At 56.1% G+C, this 16,328-nt stretch overlaps 1 protein-coding gene across 1 annotated transcript in view; it reads right to left on the reverse strand.

Annotated features, from left to right (window-relative positions):
• The window catches only part of LOC139251753 (C-type lectin domain family 12 member B-like), a 131,438-nt gene extending 117,454 nt beyond the window's left edge, over window positions 1–13,984 (reverse strand). The window contains exons 1-2 of the mRNA XM_070873294.1: window positions 13,863–13,984; window positions 4,151–4,237 (exon numbers count right to left, since the gene is read on the reverse strand). Of these exons, the coding sequence (XP_070729395.1) occupies window positions 4,151–4,237; window positions 13,863–13,908 (133 nt within the window). The 5' untranslated portion in view covers window positions 13,909–13,984. The remainder of the gene's footprint in view (window positions 1–4,150; window positions 4,238–13,862) is intronic.
• Window positions 13,985–16,328: the final 2,344 nt, after the last annotated feature.

Below are 16,328 nucleotides of genomic sequence, written 5' to 3' on the forward strand. Positions count from 1 at the left end.
CCCCGACAACCCTCACTATCTCTGTAACCTCCTCCAGCCCCTACACCGCTCCCTATCTCTGTAACCTCCTCCAGCCCCTACACCCCTCCCGATCTGTGTAACCTCCTCCAGCCCCTACACCCCTCCCTATCTCTGTAACCTCCTCCAGCCCCTATACCCCTCCCTATCTGTGTAACCTCCTCCAGCCCCTACACCCTCCCTATCACTGTAACTTTCTCCAGCCCCTACAACCCTCCCTATCTCTGTAACACTCTCTAGCTCCGACACCCCTCCCTATCTCCGGAAAACTCCTCCAGCCCCTATACCCCTCCCTACCTCTGTAACATCATCCAGTCCCTACAGCCCTCCCTATCTCTGTAACCCCCTCGAGCCTGTACAACCCTCCCTAGCTCTGTAACATCCTCAGCCCCTACACCCCTCCCTATCTCTGTAACCCCCTCGAGCCTGTACAAACCTCCCTATCTCTGTAACCCCCTCCAGTCCGTACACCCCTCCCGACCTCTGTAAACCCCTCCAGTCCGTACAACCCTCCCTATCTCTGTAACCTCCTCCAGCCCCTACACCCCTCCTTATCTCTGTAACCCCCTCCAGTCCGTACAACCCTCCCTATCTCTGTAACCTCCTCCAGCCCTTACACCCCTCCCTATCTCTGTAACCTCCTCCAGCCCCTACACCCCTCCCTATCTCTGTAACCTCCTCCAGCCCCTACACCACTCCCTATCTCTGTAACCCCCTCCAGCCCCTACACCCCTCCCTATCTCTGTAACCTCCTCCAGCCCCTACACCCTCCCTATCTCTGTAACCTCCTCCAGCCCCTACACCACTCCCTATCTCTGTAACCCCCTCCAGCCCCTACACCACTCCCTATCCCTGTAACCTCCTTCAGTCCCTACACCCCTCCCTATCTCTGTAACCTCCTCCAGCCCCTACACCCCTCCCTATCTCTGTAACCTCCTCCAGCCCCTACACCACTCCCTATCTCTGTAACCTCCTCCAGCCCCTAAACCACTCCCTATCCCTGTAACCTCCTTCAGTCCCTACAGCCCTCCCTATCTCTGTAACCCCCTCGTGCCTGTACACCCCTCCCTATCTCTGTAACCCCCTCGAGCCTGTACAACCCTCCCTATCTCTGTAACCCCCTCCAGTCCGTACACCCCTCCCGACCTCTGTAAACCCCTCCAGTCCGTACAACCCTCCCTATCTCTGTAACCTCCTCCAGCCCCTACACCCCTCCTTATCTCTGTAACCCCCTCCAGTCCGTACAACCCTCCCTATCTCTGTAACCTCCTCCAGCCCTTACACCCCTCCCTATCTCTATAACCTCCTCCAGCCCCTACACCCCTCCCTATCTCTGTAACCTCCTCCAGCCCCTACACCACTCCCTATCTCTGTAACCCCCTCCAGCCCCCACACCCCTCCCTATCTCTGTAACCTCCTCCAGCCCCTACACCCCTCCCTATCTCTGTAACCTCCTCCAGCCCCTACACCACTCCCTATCTCTGTAACCCCCTCCAGCCCCTACACCACTCCCTATCCCTGTAACCTCCTTCAGTCCCTACACCCCTCCCTATCTCTGTAACCTCCTCCAGCCCCTACACCCCTCCCTATCTCTGTAACCTCCTCCAGCCCCTACACCACTCCCTATCTCTGTAACCCCCTCCAGCCCCTACACCACTCCCTATCCCTGTAACCTCCTTCAGTCCCTACACACCTCCCTATCTCTGTAACCTCCTCCAGCTCCTACACCCCTCCCTATCTCTGTAACCTCCTCCAGCCCCTACACCCCTCCCTATCTCTGTAACCTCCTCCAGTCCCTACACCCCTCCCTATCTCTATAACCTCCTCCAGCCCCTACACACCTCCCTATCTCTGTAACCTCCTCCAGCCCCTACACCCCTCCCTATCTCTGTAACCTCCTCCAGTCCCTACACCCCTCCCTATCTCTATAACCTCCTCCAGTCCCTACACCCCTCCCTATCTCTATAACCTCCTCCAGTCCCTACACCCCTCCCTATCTCTATAACCTCCTCCAGTCCCGACACCCCGATGAGAGGCCGTGGAGGGATTTGAAAACAAGGATAGGGATTGGGAGTTATGTGGAGAGACAGGAGAAGGTGGGGTGTTCGTCCTCGAGAATGTTGATAGAGCTGTTCAAAATCCGGAATTAGTTTTGGTAGAATGGATACTCTGTAGGTTACGGCTCTTCAAGGTGCACTGCCAAATGTGGGGGGGGTTTCTGCCTCTACCACCCTTTCAGGCCGTGAGTTCCACCCCAGACCCCCACCACCCTCTCCCCTCAAATCCCCTCTAAACCTCCCCCCCAATTACTTTCAATCTCTGCCCCCTGGTTGTTGACCCCTCTGCCCAGGGAAACAGGTCCGTCCTATCCACTCTATCCAGGCCCCTCATCATTGTACACACCTCAATCAGGTCTCCCCTCAGCCTCCTCTGTTCCAGAGAGAACCACCCCAGCCTATCCAATCTTTCCTCATCACTAAAATTCTCCAGTCCCGGCAACATCCTGGTAAATCTCCTCTGTACCCTCTCCAGTGCAACATCCTGGTAAATCTCCTCTGTACCCTCTCCAGTGCAACATCCTGGTAAATCTCCTCTGTACCCTCTCCAGTGCAACATCCTGGTAAATCTCCTCTGTACCCTCTCCAGTGCAACATCCTGGTAAATCTCCTCTGTACCCTCTCCAGTGCAACATCCTAGTAAATCTCCTCTGCACCCTCTCCAGTGCAACATCCTGATAAATCTCCTCTGTACCCTCTCCAGTGCAACATCCTGGTAAATCTCCTCTGTACCCTCTCCAGTGCAACATCCTGGTAAATCTCCAATGTACCCTCTCCAGTGCAACATCCTGGTAAATCTCCTCTGTACCCTCTCCAGTGCAACATCCTGGTAAATCTCCTCTGTACCCTCTCCAGTGCAACATCCTGGTAAATCTCCTCTGTACCCTCTCTAGTGCAACATCCTGGTAAATCTCCTCTGCACCCTCTCTAGTGCAACATCCTGGTAAATCTCCTCTGGACCCTCTCCAGGCAACATCCTGGTAAATCTCCTCTGCACCCTCTCTAGTGCAACATCCTGGTAAATCTCCTCTGGACCCTCTCCAGGCAACATCCTGGTAAATCTCCTCTGTACCCTCTCTAGTGCAACATCCTGGTAAATCTCCTCTGTCCCCTCTCGAGTGCAACATCCTGGTAAATCTCCTCTGTACCCTCTCTAGTGCAACATCCTGGTAAATCTCCTCTGTCCCCTCTCTAGTGCAACATCCTGGTAAATCTCCTCTGCACCCTCTCTAGTGCAACATCCTGGTAAATCTCCTCTGGACCCTCTCCAGTGCAATATCCTGGTAAATCTCCTCTGTCCCCTCTCTAGTGCAACATCCTGGTAAATCTCCTCTGTACCCTCTCTAGTGCAATCACATCCTTCCTGTGATGCGGTGACCAGAACTGCACTCAGTACTCCAGCTGTGGCCTAACCAGTGTTTTATACAGTTCAAGCATAACCCTCCCTTCTCTTGTATTGTACACCTCGGCCAATAAAGGCAAGTATCCCGTACGCCTTCTTAACCACCTTATCCACCTGGCCTGCTACCTTCAGGGATCTGTGGACCTGCACTCCAAGGTCCCTTCTTCTCAGTGTCCTACCATTTAATGTGTATTCCCTTGCCTTGTTAGCCCTCCCCAAATGCATTACCTCACACTTCTCCGGATTGAACTGCAGTTGCCACTGCTCTGCCCACATGACCAGTCGAAGGATATCTTCCTACAGTCCACAGCTTTCTTCTTCATTATCAAACACAAAGTCTATTAAAACCCACCCTCTACATTCAAGTCTAAATCATTGATGTACACCACTTCGAAAATGTGGGCTTGACGCAAGTCGCCTGAGGGGTGAAAGGTCAAAGGATGACCCCCGCCAACCATTCAGTTCTCCCTCGCAGTGCGTAACCAAGGTCGCGATCCAGGCAGCAACAGTGAGATGGCGTCTCAGGAACCATCTCCCCAAATCTCCACCCCTGCCCTCCCCCTTCCCCCCCACCCCCCCCCGCCCCACCCCCTGCTCTCAGCGCCCCACCACCCCCCCCGGAATGAACCTGACCCCTCGTGACCTCTGCCCTCCGCCCCCGAAGGTCACTAACCTGTCGCCGCGGTTACCACCGGGGCCTGCGTCGCCTGTGGAGCCTGGGGTTTGAAGTTGAGTTGCGCGTAGCACGACTCAGTGGCTCCTGGAACAGCAAGAGCAATTTACGTTGATTGAGCGAACACCCCGAGAGCACAAGAAATCGGAGCAGGAGTGGGCCATGCGGCCCCTCGGGCCTGCTCCGCCATTTAATACGATCATGGCTGATCCGATCATGGACTCAGCTCCACTTCCCCGCCCGCTCCCCGTAAACCCTTCACTCCCTTATCCGCTCAAAGATCCGTCTAACTCCGCCTAAAATATCTCCAGTGACCCAGCCCCCACAGCTCTCTGGGGCAGAGAATTCCACAGATTCAGGAGAAGAAAATTCCTCCTCATCTCCGTCTTAAATGGGCAATCCCATATTCCGAGACGATGCCCCCGAGTTCTAGTCTTCCGCTCGAGGGGCCACATGTAACAAATCTACAACAGACACATAGCTAATGTATAATGTACACGAACTGAGAGAACTAAAGACTTGCATTCATAAAGCTCCTTTCATGACCAGGGGACGTCCCAAAGCGCTTTACCGCCAATGAAGTATGTTTGGAGTGTGGTCACTGTTGTATTGTGGGTATCACACAGCGATGTGACAATGACCCAGATAATCTGTGTTTGTGATGTTGATTGAGGGATAAATATTGGCCCCAGGACACCGGGGAGAACTCCCCCCGCTCTTCCTCGAAATAATGTCCAACACACCGAGTTTTTGGTCACCTGCGCTAATTCCGACCTATGGGTCAAATAGTGTTGTCTTATAAAACCGTGGGACATGTTCCCCAATGAGAGTTGGTGTGGGACCTGTACCCCAGTGACAGTCAGTGTGTGTGTGGGACCCGTACCCCAGTGAGAGTCAGTGTGTGTGTGGGACCTGTACCCCAGTGAGAGTCAGTGTGTGTGGGACCCGTACCCCAGTGAGAGTCAGTGTGTGTGGGACTGTACCCCAGTGAGAGTCAGTGTGTGTGGGACTGTACCCCAGTGAGAGTCAGTGTGTGTGGGACCCGTACCCCAGTGAGAGTCAGTGTGTGTGTGGGACCTGTACCCCAGTGAGAGTCAGTGTGTGTGGGACCCGTACCCCAGTGAGAGTCAGTGTGTGTGGGACCTGTACCCCAGTGAGAGTCAGTGTGTGTGGGACCTGTACCCCAGTGACAGTCAGTGTGTGTGTGGGACCCGTACCCCAGTGAGAGTCAGTGTGTGTGTGGGACCCGTACCCCAGTGAGAGTCAGTGTGTGTGGGACCCGTACCCCAGTGAGAGTCAGTGTGTGTGGGACCCGTACCCCAGTGAGAGTCAGTGTGTGTGTGGGACCCGTACCCCAGTGAGAGTCAGTGTGTGTGTGGGACCTGTACCCCAGTGAGAGTCAGTGTGTGTGTGGGACCCGTACCCAGTGAGAGTCAGTGCGTGTGAGACCCGTACCCCAGTGAGAGTCAGTGTGTGTGGGACCCGTACCCCAGTGAGAGTCAGTGTGTGTGGGACCCGTACCCCAGTGAGAGTCAGTGTGTGTGGGACCCGTACACCAGTGACAGTCAGTGTGTGTGTGGGACCTGTACCCCAGTGAGAGTCAGTGTGTGTGTGGGACCCGTACCCAAGTGACAGTCAGTGTGTGTGTGGGACCCGTACCCCAGTGAGAGTCAGTGTGTGTGGGACCCGTACCCCAGTGAGAGTCAGTGTGTGTGGGACACGTACCCCAGTGACAGTCAGTGTGTGTGTGGGACACGTACCCCAGTGACAGTCAGTGTGTGTGTGGGACCTGTACCCCAGTGAGAGTCATTGTGTGTGGGACCCGTACCCCAGTGAGAGTCAGTGTGTGTGGGACACGTACCCCAGTGACAGTCAGTGTGTGTGTGGGACACGTACCCCAGTGACAGTCAGTGTGTGTGTGGGACCTGTACCCCAGTGAGAGTCAGTGTGTGTGGGACACGTACCCCAGTGAGAGTCAGTGTGTGTGGGACCTGTACCCCAGTGAGAGTCAGTGTGTGTGGAACCCGTACCCCAGTGAGAGACAGTGTGTGTGGGACCCATACCCCAGTGAGAGTCAGTGTGTGTGTGGGACCCGTACCCCAGTGAGAGTCAGTGTGTGTGTGGGACCTGCACCCCAGTGAGAGTCAGTGTGTGTGGGACCCGTACCCCAGTGAGAGTCAGTGTGTGTGGGACCTGCACCCCAGTGAGAGTCAGTGTGTGTGTGGGACCCGTACCCCAGTGAGAGTCAGTGTGTGTGTGGGACCCGTACCCCAGTGAGAGTCAGTGTGTGTGTGGGACCCGTACCCCAGTGAGAGTCAGTGTGTGTGTGGGATCCGTACCCCAGTGAGAGTCAGTGTGTGTGTGGGACCCGTACCTCAGTGAGAGTCAGTGTGTGTGGGACCTGCACCCCAGTGAGAGTCAGTGTGTGTGGGACCCGTACCCCAGTGAGAGTCAGTGTGTGTGGGACCCGTACCCCAGTGAGAGTCAGTGTGTGTGGGACACGTACCCCAGTGAGAGTCAGTGTGTGTGTGACCCGTACCCCAGTGAGAGTCAGTGTGTGTGAGACCCGTACCCCAGTGAGAGTCAGTGTGTGTGTGGGACCCGTACCCCAGTGAGAATCAGTGTGTGTGTGGGACCCGTACCCCAGTGAGAATCAGTGTGTGTGTGGGACCTGTACCCCAGTGAGAGTCAGTGTGTGTGTGGGACCCGTACCCCAGTGAGAGTCAGTGTGTGTGGGACCCGTACCCCAGTGAGAGTCAGTGTGTGTGGGACCCGTACCCCAGTGAGAGTCAGTGTGTGTGGGACCCGTACCCCAGTGAGAGTCAGTGTGTGTGTGGGACCCGTACCCCAGTGAGAATCAGTGTGTGTGTGGGACCCGTACCCCAGTGAGAGTCAGTGTGTGTGATACCCGTACCCCAGTGAGAGTCAGTGTGTGTGGGACCCGTACCCCAGTGAGAGTCAGTGTGTGTGGGTCCCGTACCCCAGTGAGAGTCAGTGTGTGTGGGACACGTACCCCAGTGAGAGTCAGTGTGTGTGGGACCCGTACCCCAGTGAGAGTCAGTGTGTGTGGGACCCGTACCCCAGTGAGAGTCAGTGTGTGTGGGACCCGTACCCCAGTGAGAGTCAGTGTGTGTGGGACCCGTACCCCAGTGAGAGTCAGTGTGTGTGGGACCCGTACCCCAGTGAGAGTCAGTGTGTGTGTGATCCGTACCCCAGTGAGAGTCAGTGTGTGTGGGACCTGCACCCCAGTGAGAGTCAGTGTGTGTGTGGGACCCGTACCCCAGTGAGAGTCAGTGTGTGTGTGGGACCCGTACCCCAGTGAGAGTCAGTGTGTGTGTGGGACCCGTACCCCAGTGAGAGTCAGTGTGTGTGTGGGATCCGTACCCCAGTGAGAGTCAGTGTGTGTGTGGGACCCGTACCTCAGTGAGAGTCAGTGTGTGTGGGACCTGCACCCCAGTGAGAGTCAGTGTGTGTGGGACCCGTACCCCAGTGAGAGTCAGTGTGTGTGGGACCCGTACCCCAGTGAGAGTCAGTGTGTGTGGGACACGTACCCCAGTGAGAGTCAGTGTGTGTGTGACCCGTACCCCAGTGAGAGTCAGTGTGTGTGAGACCCGTACCCCAGTGAGAGTCAGTGTGTGTGTGGGACCCGTACCCCAGTGAGAATCAGTGTGTGTGTGGGACCCGTACCCCAGTGAGAGTCAGTGTGTGTGTGGGACCTGTACCCCAGTGAGAGTCAGTGTGTGTGTGGGACCCGTACCCCAGTGAGAGTCAGTGTGTGTGGGACCCGTACCCCAGTGAGAGTCAGTGTGTGTGGGACCCGTACCCCAGTGAGAGTCAGTGTGTGTGGGACCCGTACCCCAGTGAGAGTCAGTGTGTGTGTGGGACCCGTACCCCAGTGAGAATCAGTGTGTGTGTGGGACCCGTACCCCAGTGAGAGTCAGTGTGTGTGATACCCGTACCCCAGTGAGAGTCAGTGTGTGTGGGACCCGTACCCCAGTGAGAGTCAGTGTGTGTGGGTCCCGTACCCCAGTGAGAGTCAGTGTGTGTGGGACACGTACCCCAGTGAGAGTCAGTGTGTGTGGGACCCGTACCCCAGTGAGAGTCAGTGTGTGTGGGACCCGTACCCCAGTGAGAGTCAGTGTGTGTGGGACCCGTACCCCAGTGAGAGTCAGTGTGTGTGGGACCCGTACCCCAGTGAGAGTCAGTGTGTGTGGGACCCGTACCCCAGTGAGAGTCAGTGTGTGTGTGATCCGTACCACAGTGAGAGTCAGTGTGTGTGGGACTGTACCCCAGTGAGAGTCAGTGTGTGTGAGACCCGTACCCCAGTGAGAGTCAGTGTGTGTGGGACCCGTACCCCAGTGAGAGTCAGTGTGTGTGGGACCCATACCCCAGTGAGAGTCAGAGTGTGTGGGACCCGTACCCGAGTGAGAGTCAGTGTGTGGGACCCGTACCCCAGTGAGAGTCAGTGTGTGTGGGACCTGTACCCCAGTGAGAGTCAGTGTGTGTGGGACCTGTACCCCAGTGAGAGTCAGTGTGTGTGGGACCTGTACCCCAGTGAGAGTCAGTGTGTGTGTGATCCGTACCCCAGTGAGAGTCAGTGTGTGTGGGACTGTACCCCAGTGAGAGTCAGTGTGTGTGAGACCCGTACCCCAGTGAGAGTCAGTGTGTGTGGGACCCGTACCCCAGTGAGAGTCAGTGTGTGTGGGACCCATACCCCAGTGAGAGTCAGAGTGTGTGTGACCCGTACCCCAGTGAGAGTCAGTGTGTGTGGGACCCGTACCCCAGTGAGAGTCAGTGTGTGTGGGACCCGTACCCCAGTGAGAGTCAGTGTGTGTGGGACCCGTACCCCAGTGAGAGTCAGTGTGTGTGGGACCCGTAGCCCAGTGAGAGTCAGTGTGTGTGTGACCCGTACCCCAGTGAGAGTCAGTGTGTGTGGGACCCGTACCCCAGTGAGAGTCGGTGTGTGTGGGACACGTACCCCAGTGAGAGTCAGTGTGTGTGGGACCTGTACCCCAGTGAGAGTCAGTGTGTGTGGGACCCGTACCCCAGTGAGAGTCAGTGTGTGTGGGACCCGTAGCCCAGTGAGAGTCAGTGTGTGTGGGACCCGTACCCCAGTGAGAGTCAGTGTGTGTGGGACTGTACCCCAGTGAGAGTCAGTGCGTGTGGGACCCGTACCCCAGTGAGAGTCAGTGTGTGTGGGACCCGTACACCAGTGAGAGTCAGTGTGTGTGGGACACATACCCCAGTGAGAGTCAGTGTGTATGGGACCTGTACCCCAGTGAGAGTCAGTGTGTGTGGGACTTGTACCCCAGTGAGAGTCAGTGTGTGTGGGACCCGTACCCCAGTGAGAGTCAATGTGTGTGGGACCCGTACCCGAGTGAGAGTCAGTGTGTGTGTGGGACCCGTAACCCAGTGAGAGTCAGTGTGTGTGTGGGACCCATACCCCTGTGAGAGTCAGTGTGTGTGGGACCCGTACCCCAGTGAGAGTCAGTGTGTGTGGGACTTGTACCCCAGTGAGAGTCAGTGTGTGTGGGACCCGTACCCCAGTGAGAGTCAATGTGTGTGGGACCCGTACCCGAGTGAGAGTCAGTGTGTGTGGGACACGTACCCCAGTGAGAGTCAGTGTGTGTGGGACCCGTACCCCAGTGAGAGTCAGTGTGTGTGGGACTGTACCCCAGTGAGAGTCAGTGTGTGTGGGACTGTACCCCAGTGAGAGTCAGTGTGTGTGGGACTGTACCCCAGTGAGAGTCAGTGTGTGTGGGACCTGTACCCCAGTGAGAGTCAGTGTGTGTGGGACTGTACCCCAGTGAGAGTCAGTGTGTGTGGGACCTGTACCCCAGTGAGAGTCAGTGTGTGTGGGACCTGTACCCCAGTGAGAGTCAGTGTGTGTGGGACTGTACCCCAGTGAGAGTCAGTGTGTGTGGGACTGTACCCCAGTGAGAGTCAGTGTGTGTGGGACCTGTACCCCAGTGAGAGTCAGTGTGTGTGGGACCTGTACCCCAGTGAGAGTCAGTGTGTGTGGGACTGTACCCCAGTGAGAGTCAGTGTGTGTGGGACCTGTACCCCAGTGAGAGTCAGTGTGTGTGGGACCTGTACCCCAGTGAGAGTCAGTGTGTGTGTGGGACCCGTACCCCAGTGAGAGTCAGTGTGTGTGGGACCTGTACCCCAGTGAGAGTCAGTGTGTGTGGGACCCGTACCCCAGTGAGAGTCAATGTGTGTGGGACCCGTACCCCAGTGAGAGTCGGTGTGTGTGGGACCCGTACCCCAGTGAGAGTCAGTGTGTGTGGGACTGTACCCCAGTGAGAGTCAGTGTGTGTGGGACCCGTACCCCAGTGAGAGTCAGTGTGTGTGGGACTGTACCCCAGTGAGAGTCAGTGTGTGTGGGACTGTACCCCAGTGAGAGTCAGTGTGTGTGGGACTGTACCCCAGTGAGAGTCAGTGTGTGTGTGGGACCCGTACCCCAGTGAGAGTCAGTGTGTGTGGGACCTGTACCCCAGTGAGAGTCAGTGTGTGTGGGACCCGTACCCCAGTGAGAGTCAGTGTGTGTGGGACCCGTACCCCAGTGAGAGTCAGTGTGTGTGGGACTGTACCCCAGTGAGAGTCAGTGTGTGTGGGACCTGTACCCCAGTGAGAGTCAGTGTGTGTGGGACTGTACCCCAGTGAGAGTCAGTGTGTGTGGGACTGTACCCCAGTGAGAGTCAGTGTGTGTGGGACCCGTACCCCAGTGAGAGTCAGTGTGTGTGGGACCTGTACCCCAGTGAGAGTCAGTGTGTGTGGGACCCGTACCCCAGTGAGAGTCAGTGTGTGTGGGACCCGTACCCCAGTGAGAGTCAGTGTGTGTGGGACCCGTACCCCAGTGAGAGTCAGTGTGTGTGTGATCCGTACCCCAGTGAGAGTCAGTGTGTGGGACCCGTACCCAAGTGAGAGTCAGTGTGTGTGGGACCCGTACCCCAGTGAGAGTCAGTGTGTGTGGGACTGTACCCCAGTGAGAGTCAGTGTGTGGGACCCGTACCCCAGTGAGAGTCAGTGTGTGTGGGACCCGTACCCCAATGAGAGTCAGTATGTGTGTGATCCGTACCCCAGTGAGAGTCAGTGTGTGGGACCCGTACCCCAGTGAGAGTCAGTGTATGTGGGACCCATACCCCAGTGAGAGTCAGTATGTGTGTGATCCGTACCCCAGTGAGAGTCAGTGTGTGGGACCCGTACCCCAGTGAGAGTCAGTGTGTGTGGGACCCGTACCCCAGTGAGAGTCAGTGTGTGTGGGACCCGTACCCAAGTGAGAGTCAGTGTGTGTGGGACTGTACCCCAGTGAGAGTCAGTGTGTGTGGGACCCGTACCCAAGTGAGAGTCAGTGTGTGTGGGACCCGTACCCCAGTGAGAGTCAGTGTGTGTGGGACCCGTACCCCAGTGAGAGTCAGTATGTGTGTGATCCGTACCCCAGTGAGAGTCAGTGTGTGGGACCCGTACCCCAGTGAGAGTCAGTGTATGTGGGACCCATACCCCAGTGAGAGTCAGAGTGTGTGGGACCCATACCCCAGTGAGAGTCCGTGTGTGTGGGACCCGTACTCCAGTGAGAGTCAGTGTGTGTGGGACTGTACCCCAGTGAGAGTCAGTGTCTGTGGGACCCGTACCCCAGTGAGATTCAGTGTGTGTGTGACCCGTACCCCAGTGAGAGTCAGTGTGTGTGGGACCCGTACCCCAGTGAGATTCAGTGTGTGTGGGACACGTACCCCAGTGAGAGTCAGTGTGTGTGAGACCCGTACCCCAGTGAGAGTCAGTGCGTGTGGGACCCGTACCCCAGTGAGAGTCAGTGTGTGTGGGACCCGTACCCCAGTGAGAGTCAGTGTGTGTGGGACCCGTACCCCAGTGACAGTCAGTGTGTGTATGGGACCTGTACCCCAGTGAGAGTCAGTGCGTGTGGGACCCGTACCCCAGTGAGAGTCAGTGTGTGTGGGACCTGTACCCCAGTGAGAGTCAGTGTGTGTGTGGGACCTGTACCCCAGTGAGAGTCAGTGTGTGTGGGACACGTACCCCAGTGAGAGTCAGTGTGTGTGGGATCCGTACCCCAGTGAGAGTCAGTGTGTGTGTGGGACCTGTACCCCAGTGAGAGTCAGTGTGTGTGTGGGACCGTAACCCAGTGAGAGTCAGTGTGTGTGTGGGACCCATACCCCTGTGAGAGTCAGTGTGTGTGGGACCCGTACCCCAGTGAGAGTCAGTGTGTGTGGGACCCGTACCCCAGTGAGAGTCAGTGTGTGTGGGACCCGTACCCCAGTGAGAGTCAGTGTGTGTGGGACTGTACCCCAGTGAGAATCAGTGTGTGTGGGACCTGTACCCCAGTGAGAGTCAGTGTGTTTGGGACCCGTACCCCAGTGAGAGTCAATGTGTGTGGGACCCGTACCCCAGTGAGAGTCGGTGTGTGTGGGACTGTACCCCAGTGAGAGTCAGTGTGTGTGGGACCCGTACCCCAGTGAGAGTCAGTGTGTGTGGGACCCGTACCCCAGTGAGAGTCAGTGTGTGTGGGACCTGTACCCCAGTGAGAGTCAGTGTGTGTGGGACCCGTACCCCAGTGAGAGTCAGTGTGTGTGGGACCCGTACCCCAGTGAGAGTCAGTGTGTGTGGGACCTGTACCCCAGTGAGAGTCAGTGTGTGTGGGACCCGTACCCCAGTGAGAGTAAGTGTGTGTGGGACACGTACCCCAGTGAGAGTCAGTGTGTGTGGGTCCCGTACCCCAGTGAGAGTCAGTGTGTGTGGGACTGTACCCCAGTGAGAGTCCGTGTGTGTGGGACCTGTACCCCAGTGAGAGTCAGTGTGTGTGGGACCCGTACCCCAGTGAGAGTCAGTGTGTGTGGGACCCGTACCCCAGTGAGAGTCCGTGTGTGTGGGACCTGTACCCCAGTGAGAGTCAGTGTGTGTGGGACCCGTACCACAGTGTGAGTCGGTGTGTGTGAGACACGTTTAATCTGTTTCTTTGTTCCGTTGTTTGTGGGATAAATATTGGCCCCAGGACACCGGACGGAACTACCCCTTGTTCTTTTTCGAAATAGTATCATGGGCTCTTTTACGTCCTCCTGAGAGCAGACGGGGCCAGGATTTCACATCTCATCCGAAAGACGGCACCTCTGACAGTGCGGCACTCCCTCAGTACTGACCCTCCGACAGTGCAGCGCTCCCTCAGTACTGACCCTCCGACAGTGCGGCACTCCCTCAGTACTGACCCTCCGACAGTGCAGCGCTCCCTCAGTACTGACCCTCCGACAGTGCGGCACTCCCTCAGTACTGCCCCTCCGACAGTGCGGCACTCCCTCAGTACTGACCCTCCGACAGTGCGGCACTCCCTCAGTACTGCGCCTCTGACAGTGCAGCGCTCCCTCAGTACTGACCCTCCGACAGTGCGGCACTCCCTCAGTACTGTCCCTCCGACAGTGCGGCACTCCCTCAGTACTGCCCCTCCGACAGTGGAATGTCCCTCAGTACTGCCCCTCCAACAGTGCGGCACTCCCTCAGTACTGCCCCTCCGACAGTGCGGCACTACCTCAGTACTGCCCCTCCGACAGTGCGGCACTCCCTCAGTACTGCCCCTCCGACAGTGCGGCACTCCCTCAGTACTGCCCCTCCGACAGTGCGGCACTCCCTCAGTACTGTAATTGGCATGTAACTTTGGTGTAACTGACAGGTACCAAGTGTTACCCAGACTTAGGATCAACTAACGTACCTGTTGTAAGTGTATTCGACGTTTTAGAATGTTGTTTCAAATTCATCTCCGCATTCGATGCTGCAGCATCATCTATAACATGGGAACACACAAAATTTAATAGTGACACGTCAGATTCAAAGTAAAGCTCCCTCTACACTGTCCATCAAACACACCCAGGGCAGGTGCAGCACGGGGTTAGATACAGAGTAAAGCTCCCTCTACACTGTCCATCAAACACTCCCAGGGCAGGTACAGCACGGGGTTAGATACAGAGTAAAGCTCTCTCTACACTGTCCCATCAAACACTCCCAGGGCAGGTGCAGCACGGGGTTAGATACAGAGTAAAGCTCCCTCTACACTGTCCCATCAAACACTCCCAGGGCAGGTGCAGCACGGGGTTAGATACAGAGTAAAGCTCCCTCTACACTGTCCCATCAAACAATCCCAGGGCAGGTACAGCACAGGGTTAGATACAGAGTAAAGCTCCCTCTACACTGTCCCATCAAACAATCCCAGGGCAGGTACAGCACGGGGTTAGATACAGAGTAAAGCTCCCTCTACACTGTCCCATCAAACACTCCCAGGGCAGGTACAGGAGGTTAGATACAGAGTAAAGCTCCCTCTACACTGTCCCATCAAACACTCCCAGGGCAGGTACAGCACGGGGTTAGATACAAAGTAAAGCTCCCTCGACACTGTCTCATCAAACACTCCCAGGGCAGGTACAGGGGGTTAGATATAGAGTAAAGCTCCCTCTACACTGTCCCATCAAACACTCCCAGGGCAGGTACAGCAAGGGTTAGATACAGAGTAAAGCTCCCTCTACATTGTCCCATCAAACACTCCCAGGGCAGGTACATGGGGTTAGATACAGAGTAAAGCTCCCTCTACACTGTCCCATCAAACACTCCCAGGGCAGGTACAGGGGGTTAGATACAGAGTAAAGCTCCCTCTACACTGTCCCATCAAACACTCCCAGGGCAGGTACAGGGGGTTAGATACAGAGTAAAGCTCCCTCTACACTGTCCCATCAAACACTCCCAGGGCAGGTACAGGGGGTTAGATACAGAGTAAAGCTCCCTCTACACTGTCCCATCAAACACTCCCAGGGCAGGTACAGGGGGTTAGATACAGAGTAAAGCTCCTTCTACACTGTCCCATCAAACACTCCCAGGGCAGGTACAGGGGGTTAGATACAGAGTAAAGCTCCCTCTACACTGTCCCATCAAACACTCCCAGGGCAGGTACAGCACGGGGTTAGATACAAAGTAAAGCTCCCTCGACACTGTCTCATCAAACACTCCCAGGGCAGGTACAGGGTGTTAGATATAGAGTAAAGCTCCCTCTACACTGTCCCATCAAACACTCCCAGGGCAGGTACAGTGGGTTAGATACAGAGTAAAGCTCCCTCTACACTGTCCCATCAAACAATCCCAGGGCAGGTACAGGGGGTTAGATACAGAGTAAAGCTCCCTCGACACTGTCCCATCAAACACTCCCAGGGCAGGTACAGCAAGGGTTAGATACAGAGTAAAGCTCCCTCTGCACTGTCCCATCAAACACTCCCAGGGCAGGTACAGGAGGTTAGATACAGAGTAAAGCTCCCTCTACACTGTCCCATCAAACAATCCCAGGGCAGGTACAGGGGGTTAGATACAGAGTAAAGCTCCCTCTACACTGTCCCATCAAACAATCCCAGGGCAGGTACAGGGGGTTAGATACAGAGTAAAGCTCCCTCTACACTGTCCCATCAAACACTCCCAGGGCAGGTACAGGGGGTTAGATACAGAGTAAAGCTCCCTGGAAATCCTGACTGACGGTCACCAGGAACCAATGTGTCCTTCTTCTCGTAGCGCACGTTCATGTAGGTGGTGTCTGCGTCCATGGCTGCTGCCCCGTGGAGACTGGCCCCGGCCCCTGTTCTGTCTGCCTGGATCGCTGGTCGGACTATTGCAGCTTTACAGGGTGAGAATCAGGGCTGGGCTCGTGTCCAAACACTTTCTTCAACTTTCCACGCAATACTTCTGCTTCTGCTTTTTTGTTGTTTGTCGAAATGACTATCTCCTGAGATATGTATCTGTGTCAGCAACTGTGTCGCACACACTCCCCCTGGCCCCCTCTCTCTCCCTCTGTGGCTATCTCTCTCTCTGTCCCTCTGTGTGTCCCTCTCTCTCTGTCCCTCTCTCTGTGTCTCTCTCTCTCTCTGTCCCTCTCTCTCTCTCTGTCCCTCTCTCTCTGTCTCTCTCTCTCTCTGTCCCTCTCTCTCTCTCTCCCTCTGTGTGTCCCTCTCTCTCTCTCTCTCTGTGTGTCCCTCTCTCTCTGTCTCCCTCTGTGTGTCCCTCTCTCTCTGTCTCTCTCTCTCTCTGTCCCTCTCTCTCTCTCTCCCTCTGTGTGTCCCTCTCTCTCTGTCTCCCTCTGTGTGTCCCTCTCTCTCTGTCTCTCTCTGTGTGTCCCTCTCTCTCTGTCTCTCTCTCTGTGTGTCCC

Source organism: Pristiophorus japonicus, unplaced genomic scaffold (genome assembly GCF_044704955.1).
Source record: "Pristiophorus japonicus isolate sPriJap1 unplaced genomic scaffold, sPriJap1.hap1 HAP1_SCAFFOLD_440, whole genome shotgun sequence".
In the NCBI taxonomy this organism is placed as follows: Eukaryota; Metazoa; Chordata; class Chondrichthyes; family Pristiophoridae; genus Pristiophorus; species Pristiophorus japonicus.